Source organism: Galeopterus variegatus, unplaced genomic scaffold (genome assembly GCF_000696425.1).
Source record: "Galeopterus variegatus unplaced genomic scaffold, G_variegatus-3.0.2 Scaffold5629, whole genome shotgun sequence".
Taxonomy (NCBI): domain Eukaryota; kingdom Metazoa; phylum Chordata; class Mammalia; order Dermoptera; family Cynocephalidae; genus Galeopterus; species Galeopterus variegatus.
In genome coordinates this window covers 15,312-26,753 of record NW_007731740.1, presented here as the reverse complement: position 1 = coordinate 26,753, position 11,442 = coordinate 15,312, and the positions used below count along the sequence as shown (strand labels likewise).

At 51.3% G+C, this 11,442-nt stretch overlaps 1 protein-coding gene across 1 annotated transcript in view; it reads right to left on the bottom strand.

Annotated features, from left to right (window-relative positions):
* Nucleotides 1–8,031: 8,031 nt before the first annotated feature.
* FADD (Fas (TNFRSF6)-associated via death domain) overlaps nucleotides 8,032–11,442 on the bottom strand; it is an 8,844-nt gene continuing 5,433 nt past the window's right edge. Inside the window, exon 2 of the mRNA XM_008589739.1 lies at nucleotides 8,032–9,102. Coding sequence (XP_008587961.1) covers nucleotides 8,754–9,102 — 349 coding nt within the window. The 3' untranslated portion in view covers nucleotides 8,032–8,753. The remainder of the gene's footprint in view (nucleotides 9,103–11,442) is intronic.

Sequence of the window (11,442 nt, the reverse complement as noted above, 5' to 3'; positions counted from 1 at the left end):
CCCAAACTTATGGCAGGATCTGCAAAACAAAAACAGAAAACAAAACAGAACGAGGCTCGCATTGGTTTAAGCAGAAAAGTTGTTAAAGGACAGTAGGTGGTTTGCAGGTTTCCAGAGGACACATGCCCCAGGACTCGCTCGGGGCTGCTGGAGGGCAGTTAAAGTTGCTGCTACTATGGAGGCTGGCCACCAAGTGCCATCAGGGGAACTCTACCGGGCTGCTCCGGAAACTGGACAACTCTGCTGCCAGCCCGTGAAACAAGCTTGCTTTTGAGCTTCTGACTCAGAGCCCTGCCTGGCTCCTGGGTCTCGTGCCAACTTGAGCTGCAAGCAGGTTGGCACCTCCACCTTGGGAGAAGAGGGCTCCTAGGTGGGGGTTTCTTAGACATGAGAAGGGTATCGTAGAGGCTGGGTGGGCCCCTGTATCCCCATGTTTTAGTATGACAGATGAGCCCAGTGCCCTCCAAACTCTGCCTACTGGGCCCGCCTGCCCTGAGCCCCTTCCCCGTTACCCTCAACTCAGCCACAGTGGCCCTTTAGTGCCTTCAATGGGTCCCGCTTCTCCAGGCTCGAGGTGTGCACATTCCACATCCCCTGTAAAGAAAGCCCTTTGTCGCTGCCCTTTCCCACCGGCCAACTGCACCTGTCCTTTGCATCTGGCAGTCTTTGTTCGCCCAGCCTTGGCCAGGCCTCTCCGCAGCCCGAGCATCTGTTTGTGCAATGACTATTTATGTCTGTTTCTCCTGCTAGAATGCAAATGACAGGACGGCGGGGACAATGTCTGGTTTGCCATTGACATACCTCCNAGCTATTTACCCTACACTTCATTTCCTTCACCATAAAATGGGGACACAAACACTTCAGAGGGGTCATCTGTCTTTTAAATTTGTTCACAGTAATTTTTTGATGGGGAGACATTTCTAGTTTTCCGGCAGCCTGATCAATGAGGGTCTTACGTCATGGCCCTCCCCTTCAAAACTGTAAGAAAATTCTCCCAGGTTTGCTGCTGCTGCTTTTTCTCCATCCGTCACTTGTACCCATTTGTAATTTATTTTGGTAGAAGAAGTGATGTAAAGAAGTGACAATTTTTCCTACTTGTTCAAGTCCCGTTCATCGAGCTTTTTCTTACTAATTTGAAACACCATTTTTACCTTATTCTAAATACTGTATGTATCACTATATGGTGCCTTTCACTGCTAATATCAGAAAACTCAACTCAAATGCGCTTAAAGAATAAAAAAAAAAAGGTATTAGCTCATGTGACTGGGAGGCAGGAGGCAGAGTAGGTTGATTCAGTAACTCAGTGACATCACCTCCAGCTCTGCTGTCTGCTACCCAAATGTCACTGTGATTGTGAGATTCACCACGAACAGGTACCAGAGGCTGTCTGCGTCCTTACCGGTGCATTTACCCTGTACCTTATGAGCAAGTCACAGAATCCTCACGACATCCCCTTGTGGTAGGTACCATGATAATCCATTTTGTAGATGAGTTAACTTGTCTGAGGTCACAAAGCTGCTAAGTAGCAGAGCTGGGATTCGAACCTGGGCAGTCGTGTCTGGAGGTTTCTGGCCGTGCAAAGCCTGTCAGTGGTGTTCACTTTATCTCTCTATTAGATGTGTGTTATTAATGCTGTCATCCCTTGCCTCCACAGTGTCCCCACCCACCTTTTTTGGCCGCTCAAGCTTTGAGCTGTGCTGAGAAGGATGAGTTAGTCTAGATTGTCTTTGGTTTATGGTCTGAGCCACAGACACCAGTGGGTCCAGAGGACAGAAGACTCTCCTTGCCCACTGTCCTTGCATAGAAACACCACACGACTTGGTGGCTGGACCTGTCACGGCTCCTCAGTGAGGACACTGGGCTGCCCTGGGTTTCCAGGCACCATCCACTGCCTCCCAAGACTCCTGTGAACAAAATGGTGATCCGTGAGTTTCAGACCCAGCCAAGCTGGTGTAAGACCAGTCGTTTCAAAACACTCAGTCCCTCAGGAACAGTAGCATTAATACCCCTACCACAGGCTGTTACTCCCAGACTGCCCCACATCTTGGCTTTCTGACCCTCACAGCAGCCCTGGGAGAGGAAGGGTCCCACCAGTTGAGAAAACGGGGGGCTCCACTGTGGGGTCATCTGGCTCTGGAGAGGTGAGGTGGATGGTCCTACTCCAAGCTGTGAACACTTTGTTAAGAATCTCCTGAATGTATGAATGAATGGATGGATGAATAAATGTATGAAGGAATGAATGTATGAATAAATGAATGAATGGATGGATGGATGGATGAATGGACAGATGGACAGATGGATAGATGGATGGAGAGATGGATGGATGGATCGTTGAATGAATAGATGGATGAATGGATGGATGGATGGATGGATGGTTGAATGAATGGATGGATGGATGTATTAATGAAGCAGAGCTCAGATAGCCAGGACTGCAGAGGTGTGTGTGTGCTTGGGTGTCCACCTGCCTGGGAAGTAGAACCGCTGGTGTGGCCTGCAGTGATTTGGGGGGACACAATGCCTCTCTGGGGCCCCTGGCCAGACCTCATCAAACTGGGCAGCATGAGGGACATCATGGGGCGTGTGAGTGCAGTCATGGAACAGGAGCATCATTCATAGGTGATGGACTGAGGGGCACACCTGGCCTTGCCCATGCCCACCCCTGGGGCCAGCCCTTTGACAGCCTGACAGACCTCCACAGACAGCCAAAAGTGCAAACCCAGCCTACTGTGAATGTGGAACCCTTGCCTGGACATCATTTGCTTTTCCTGCCTGCAGGGAACTCAGGTCCCTGTAGGACATGTGGGCCTTTTATTGTTGCTGTTTATTTATTCACGTAGAATAAACCTTTACTTAGAAGCTGCTAGAAAATGCTGGAGGCGGCCCTCAGGAAGCCAAACTGGGTGGGGGCAGGACTAGAGGCAGAAGACAGGAGGGAGCAGAGGGGTCTGCTGCAGGAGTGGGCGGTGGGCAAGGCTGCCATCGGCCTGGGCACCTGAGCTGGGCTTCGGGACCAGTGAGACCTGGGCGTGGAGGGTGAGGAACAGCCTGGGCACGTGCTGCCGGAATGCACAGGGGCAGAGAGCCCTGCGGTGCAGGGGACAAGTGGCACAGCTGGGTGCCCTGTCTGTGCATGGTGATGCTGTGAATTAGGATTTCATCTTGAGGAACACAGGGACATTGTAACCAGGTTTCTCCAGACTTCCAGTGATGACCAGGTTTTGTTTTTAATAACATAACTTCAATACATAAAACAAAAGCTTGATATAAGTTTGTGCTTCTAGCCCTTGTAAAGTATAAATCGCCAACAGTGTTACAAATTATGGAGATGCCTGCAAAACTAATACAATTTAGGTTAATAATGTAAAGAAATGCATGTTAATTTAGTGCAAGGTATAATTTAACCGCGTTAAATATACATAACATAAAATTTAACCTTTTCACTGTTTCTTTTTCTTTTTTTCTGACCGGTAAGGGGATCACAACTCTCGGCGCGGTGTTGTAAGCACCACGCTCAGCCAGTGAGTGCACTGGCCATCCCTATATAGGATCCGAACCCGCGGCCTCGGCACTACCAGCGCCGCACTCTCCCTAGTGAGACACAGGGCCGGCCCAACCTTTTCACTGTTTCTAAGTGTACAGTTTGGTGGCATTAAGTACATTCACATTGGCTGTGCAGCCATCACCACCATCCCTCTCCAGCACGTGTTCTTTTGCAGCCCTAGACCCACTAAATGACACACACGATGTTTTGCTAAAACAAAATCATAGCTTCATGTTGTCAGGCAGGTTTGGGGGTTTGGGAGGCCTTGGCTCTGCGCTGTGCCTGTGGTGACTCTGATAGCCCACCATGTTTTTCTGTTCAAGCCACCCCATGAAAACTTCATCCCTGCGTCATTGGCTCAGCCTGATGAGGACCCCATTCATGCAGTGAATTGGCCTCTGTTCCTGGATGACAATTCATGTGGTTGGCATACATGATTCTTGCCACAAGGTTTCAACTTAGTAAATGACTCAAGAAACTAAGGGCTTCTTTGATGAAAATGGCTTTCAATTGCAAGTTTTCTCTGTAAAAGAGAAGTCTTGCCTTTATATTAGCAGATGTGGGGTGACTGGTCACTTTGGCACGAGCACATGCTACCCAGAGTCATGCTCGCCTGCCTGGTTCCAAACGAAATCCACACTGGAACTGTGTGGTTGGACAGCAGTCAGCAGGATGACTCAGAACAGTTATCATGGAAATACAAACACAACATGAAAAAGTACGCACAGAGAGCTCATGGTTTTTGAGATCAGAATCGCAGGTCTGTAGTATGATTGTGCTTCAGGCTGCTGAGGGGGGTGGGCTGGAAGGAGGGGGGATGGGTAACAGCAGAGGCAGGAGATGAGTCGGGGGCACGAGGGGAGGGGCCTGGTGCTCAGTGTTCTCTGGGGGAGGAAAGTGAGCACGGGGGAGGGAGGGACTGAGTCTTGAGCAACTGAGCAACCCCTGACGTCAGGCACAGAACTGGGCACAGGGGGTGGGCAGAATAGGGACCTGAGAATCTATGCCCTGACTTGTCGAAGGGATTTTACAGAATTGGTTAAATAAAGGATGTTGAGATGGGGAGAGGATCCAGCTGGCCCAAGTGTCATCTCCAGGGTGCTTTTAAGAGGGTGCTGGGACAATCAGTCAGACGGGACCGGAAGATGCTGCACTGCTGGACTGAAGATGGACAAGGGGCCATGAGTTAAAGAACGCAGGCAGCCTCTAGAAGCTGCACAAGGCAAGAATCGGATCCTCCTCTGGGTCTCCCAGAAGGAACCAGCCTTGCTGACATCCTGATTTTAGCCCAGTGTGATGTATTTCAGACTTCTGATCTCCAGAATGGTAAGATGCCCGTGGAAGGTTGTCACAGCAGCCATAAGAAACGGATACCAGGTGCCAGGAGACATCTCAAGAAGGCTGCCCCAGGCAGTTGACACCATGGTGCTGGGCCCTCAGAGAAAGATCTGGACCAGAGAGAGACGAGGGAGGCAGGCAGCTGGGACCTGGGACAGCGAAGGCCAGGAAGGGCCGGGGCTCCCTCAGGAGTGAGGTGAGAAGGCGGTGGCTGGGGCTGGGACAGGGTGTGCAGGAGTCTGCGGGGAGGAAAACTAGGGCGAAGAGAGTTCACGGGCAGAACCATCAAAAGAGAGGTGTCAGACACCCCAGACAGGCTGAGCAAGACAGCGCAGAAGCCACAAAGCAGACCCGGCATCCCGCGACCTCAGTGAGTGTGGTTTGTGGGAGTGGGCTTGGCGGTGCCAGCAAGATGCAGCTGATGAGGAGTGCCCCTCTTCTCAGGGGCTGTTGTCCCGGAGAGGGGAGATCAAGAGAGCCCATGTGTGTGAGCGTGGGGTGGGGGTGTCCAGAGAACAGGGCCGGCTGTGGGGAGGAAGGGAGCTCCTTGTAAGGAAAAGCAGAAGGTGAGGCAGCCAGGAAGTCTGCGGGAGCCGACCGTGTCCCAGGACACGCTTCGTCGGATGCCCTGCATAGGCTGCAGGCCCCTGCAAAGCACAGGCATCTGGACTTTCCTTCCCCCTTCTCAGGGGAAGATCAAGAGAGCAAGGTGTGGCCTTAAACTTTAGCTTTCAAGTAAACCCCATAATTTATGTGCACCTTTTTTGAAACACGAATTTTATGATTGCAAAAAAGCAAACATGTTTTTTTTTGGTAAAATTGCCACAAGAAATCCTTGTCCAAAAATTGCAGCAGGTCCCTACTTAGGGTGGGATGTAATTGAACCTGTCACGGTGTGTCTGTCCCAGGAGAGGGTATGAAGATCCAGGACACACTCCCCTGCGAGCAGCAGCTCCAGTCAAAGGCGGGGAAATGCTGTGCACCTGCCCCTCCTCCCTGCCGTGGCTTTGCATCTGCTCACACAGGAGCCAGGCTCGGGTACTCTGTGCAGACCACAGAGAGGCAACAAAATAACCTCCGGACTGACCTCTGAGGTTCTGGGTGAAATTTTGCTGCTGAATTTAAGGCACCCGAGAAGCAAGTCACCCCAGATTTTGGTGAGGAATTAGTATTTATCTAACGGCCTCTTCAGAGGGATGGAGCCACTGAGGCGCAGAGCCAGGACTGGAACCCAGGCCAGCCTGGAAAGCCATGTGCTTCACTGCTCTCTGCAAATATTCCCCACTAAGGAGTCAGGCTGCACCTATTACTGCAGCTGGTGGACAATTTTCAAGAAATGAAAAATGCATAATAGAGAATGCGGAAAATACAGAAAACCTAATAGCCTATCACCCAGAAAACAACCATCATTACCAAACACTTACCACTATTATGTTCCCACTTTTCGTGCCTACATAAGCATTGTGTATACACTTGTGTGTATATTATCCACTTCCCCTTTTGTCTTACGCAGCTGGGAAAAGTCCTGTGCTTCCTAAGGATAGGCTGCTTGTCCCGTCCTGTAGCAGCCTTGGCTTCTGGCACCGTGTCCAGTTACATGGCGGCTTCATGAATGGACTGAGATTGGCTGATTGCATGCATGTTTCTACCTGGCCCCGAGTCCTGCCTTCTGGGGGTGGTTTCTCGTGCAACTTCGCCACATGGCACCATGCCCTTCGGCTTTGCTGCCAGGGGCTGGTCCACCCCCACCCCGTCCTGGGAAGTGGACAGCAGGTGTGTTCAGCAGCAACGATGCAGAGGACTAGAGTCTGGGAATTCAGCTCCGTGCCTTGTTTTGGGAAGGGTCAAGGCACAGGGTGGGTCACGGTGAGGCTGGGTGTGGAGCCTAGGTCTGCTCCTTAATCTGCAGTACAGGAACAGTCCTGGTATGTTAGTGCCCAGGGCAGGAGACCCAGCCCCTGACTGATACAGGAGGACTGAGGGACAGGCCACAGGAGTAACCCGCGGCACATGGGGGATGAAGCCCCGTCCAGTCCTTGCTCCCGGGCGATGGAAAGTTTTAGGTGCAATAATCTTGCATTCTCAAAACCCCTCTCAGAACACCCGGTGTGGTGAAAGGCCAGGGGTTCCTTCCAGGTGTGAGAAGCACAGAGAGGCGGAGAGCATCTCCACATTACAGCAGTTTACGCCATAACCTTCTGCGGGAATGGCAGAAGCTCTGAAATCTGATTCTGTTCAAGAACTATGCATACGCTGCACCCTCTCCCTGCAAAACCTTATTCCCCAAAGCCAAGCTCCTCATATTCACGGATGGTGAGGGACGATGTGTCTGTTCTCTACAGAACAGACCTGACCTGAGGCTTGAGTAGGCAGTGGCTGCTGGGGTGTGGGACATATAGTGCCGAGAAGAGGGGCAGGCCATGCCATTATGGGACTGCAGTTGGCTCAGTTCCTTGGCAGCACCCTAGGGGTGAACTGCTTAGCACTTGTGTTATCGGCTGGGTTTGGGGGGCCAACGGGCAGGGTCACTTCTGTCTCATTGACTGTTGTGGACCCTGCTCCTAGCATGGTGTCCAGCATCAGGAGGTATCTGCTAAAGGCCCATGAGGAGGGGCTTAGTGGGGAAAGTGCTCCCAGTGACCTTGGCTAAGATCTCAGCAATCCAAAGTCAAGGTGGCACAGCATGGCACATGTGGCTTTCCCGAGATCATAGCTGGACAGCTGGGACAAAGAATGGCCACTTGACTCTGGCACCTGTCAGGGGCAGGCAGAGCCCAGTGGTGGCAAAAGCTGCCCTCTAGCAGACCGTGCTTGCTTAGGGTAAACACTCTCCCCGACAGTGTTAGTGAGTGGTTAGAAAATCCAGCCACCCTATTCACAGGGTAGAGCCCATGATAGGCTGTAAGGGAAAGCGAAACTGGCTGTATGGGGACTTTCAAGAATATTTGAATGAATCATCGGCAGGAATGGGAAATTCTCTGTAATATGGAGGTTTCCACTACAAAGGATCTGCTTTAAAAGGATTAACTTAGAAGCAAGAGGGTTGTTTTTTTAAATGATAGGACCTGGCTCCCTTGCCAATTCCGTTATCAGAAAGACAGTGATTTTGATACAAAATAGTAACGAATTGTAGAATCACAGGAATCATAATCCTTTTAAGAACTAACATTTAGAGCACTGACCACCTGCCAATCACTCGTGAGCATATGACAGATATTATCCCAATCTATCCTCATAACCATTATTACCATGCGAGCCTCAAAGAGACTGAAGGTGCTCAGGGGCTGAGAGCTGACCTATGGCTGAGCCAGGCCTCCAACTCCTAGACCACAGTGCTTCTCAACTCTGTTCCCCACGCCCCCTGATCCTGGTGTCCAGGTGTCCCCTGATGATCTCAAAGGAAACAGAACCCTCCCTTATGCCCACCGTGTGGACAGCAGGACATCACAGTGGTTAGAAGAGTGGGCTGCGAGCTGGACGGTGTGGGCTCAAATCCCAGCTCTCCTGTTTCCACGCTCTGCCTCTCCTCCAGCTCCTTAACCTCTGGGCTCGTTTCCTCTCCTGGAGAATAACAGCAACAACCACTAATTTGTACAGATTCCTTCTGTGTGCAGAAATGGCTTCAACTCTCCCTGCAGGAGCTTGTTTAATGGAGACAACAGGATCTTGCACACAGGGCGATGACAAGGACAAATGGAAATATCTGTGCAGTGCCCGAGCCCTGCCTGGCACAGAGGAAACGTCAATGAACGTAGCTTGAATTCAGAAGCAGCTGGTCAGTGGACCAGTGCACACAAGGCGCGACCCTCGGGGGAGAGAGGCAAAGTCCACGCTGTGCAGATGCTCCGGTCCCTGGAGAAGAGCAGTGGGCCTGTCAGGGTGCTTCCAAGGCAGATGCGTCTGACTCCCATGACATCGGGGACACGGTGCCACTCCTGTTCTGGAGGCTCCGGGCCTGGTGGTCCTCCTCCACGAGGTCAGCCACCAGGTTCATGCGGCAGGCCCTGAGCACCCCCACCAAGTGGGCCACTGTTGCGCACTCCTGCTCTGTGTTCTTCCAGATTCTGAGCGACTCCCTCACCCGTTCCGTCAGGTTTCGGGGGTATCTTTCCTCGATGCCATCAATCTTGGCGTCAGAAACTTTAAGCTGACGAGCCAGTCTTCTCCAGTCTTTCCCCACATTATCACATATGATGTCAAATGCTGCACGCAGGTCTGGGGAGGGAAAGAACAAAACGGGACTATTTAGATGACAGGCAACTCCATGCTCCCCACATGGGCTTCTCGGTGCTCACTGGAGGGTTGGTAGACAGAATTGCCTACATGTAAGGCCCTCTGCAGAGGGGCTGTCACAGAAAGCCCAGGAATGGCTCTGATTCTGCCCCAGCAAGCTCCCCTACCCTAAAATACAACCTTAAGAAGTACGGCCCCTTGAAGACTTGATTGCTGGAGTGGGTCACAGTGGAGTTACCTGCTTAGGACAGGGGAAACTGAGGAAGGAGCTGGGGAACTGTCAGAGGGAAGGAAATCAAGGTTGTTCCCACATTTCACCCTAAGTGGGTTGAATGATGGTCCCCATCCCCCCCCAAATATGCCCATGTCAAACTGTGAATGTTAACTTATTTGGAAAAAGTCTTTACACGTGCAGTTAAGTTTATGATCTTGAGGAGAGATCATCCTGGATTATCTGGGAGGGCTGTAAATCCAACAACAGGTATCCTTACAAGACACACACAGGGAAGGCCATGTGACCACAGAGGCAGTTTGAAGTGTTGTGGTCACAAGCCAAGGAACGCCTGGAGCCATGAGAAACTGGAAGAGACAAGGAAGGGTCCTCCCTGGAGCATCCAGAGGCAGCGTGGCCCTGCTGACACCTTGCTTTTCAGATTTCTGGCATTCTGTTTGTTGTAATTTGTTACAGAACAGCAGGAAACTAGCACACATCCCAATTCTTATTTGGATGCTGTCGGACTGACCAACAGTCTTCAGTCCCTGACTACCATGCTTGCTCTTCACCTGCTGAAAAGGCAGTACTGATGTCAGCGAGCTGGCCACTACAGACCATAGAAGGCTGTTTCTGGAATGTAGGGAGAGGAGAAGAGACGAGCAGCAGGACAAGATGCTGCTTGGGGGCTCCTGAAAATTTGAGTCCCTTGCTACAAACCTGAGACGCCATCAGCATGTGTACCAGCTCCTGCAGCGTAACCACCTGTAAGCTGCACACTGTGTTACTATGACTGTATGTGAAGATGAGGAAACTGAGGCACAGGGAGTTAAATCAATCTCCAGAAGTCACACAGCTAGACAGTGGCAGGGCCATAATTTGAAACTCTGACAGTCTTAATAACTGCACGCTAAGCTGCCCTCTGTAAGAGAGATATGGAGTCACTCGTTACCAGCCTGCCCATACCTGTTCTTAACCTTCCAGTTACTTTCCTCCAACAGACAGTAACTACATAACTACAACCAAACACACACAGACATATCTAAAAAGTTATGATATATATACTTTGTGGACTGCCTTTTAAACTTATTTTACCAGTGTTTTTCTCATCATTAAACGTCCTTGAAAACATAATTTTTCCATATCCTGTTTTGTTTGTCCAGCGCCATTTATCTATTTTTAAAGCCTGGATTCGAATGCTTTCAGGCAGAGCCGTGCTGTCTACCTTCTCACCAACAGGCATCAGTCCTGTAGAGCGATACTGTGGTGTCACTTGTCTATGCCCTGTCTGGTTCAGTGACTGAACGGCTGATTTCAGGCCACAGCTTGAAGCCTGTGAGGGTTATCCCCAAAGCAGTCCTAAGCTCCTTCCCCTGGGCTCTGAGAACATGGGGATGAGGCTGAGAAACCCGGCTGTACTCAGGTCTCATTTTTATTCCTGGAAGCCCCTGCAAACCACAGATTAGGGTGGAGAGAGCAGGGTACAGTGACTGATGGCAGGGTAGGAAGCCACTCCGGAATGAACCTGATCAGAGAGGCAGAGAGAGGTGGCTGATACTGCCCACCGTGAGGCCAGACTGCCCTGTTAGTCACTAGCTGTGCATTTGGACAAGCCACCTAATGTCTCTGAGCCACAGTCCTCTCCTCTGTAAAACAGGCCAAATGATAGATATTGATAGTTTCTCACTCACTAGGTTACTGTAAAAATTAAAAGTCAAGTGCTTAGACCATAACTGGCATGCTTTAAGCGCCTGGATAGGGGTTATGGATAGCACGACTGTCAGACAGCTGCGGAGGGCACTAGCTGGGCACACCCCAGAGGCAGAAGGGAAGTGATGCGGGCAGCAGGCTCGCCTGCCCTCTGCCCGCTTCTTTGGCTCTTCCCCGCAGGAGGTTAGCCATGCCCTTTTCTCCAGTGAGTTCTCCCATTTACCCGGAGAGAGTGGGGTGGTGGGGAACACACTGAACTCGGGGGTGGGTGTGCTGGCACTGCAGCCTCGGGTAAGTGAACTTCTCTGAGTGCTGGTTTTCCAGTGTGCAAACTGGGCGTGCCACCGCGTCCCAGGGCTGCGCGGGAAAAACCCGCGCCAACCAGCCGGCGAAGGCCAGGCGCCCGGCA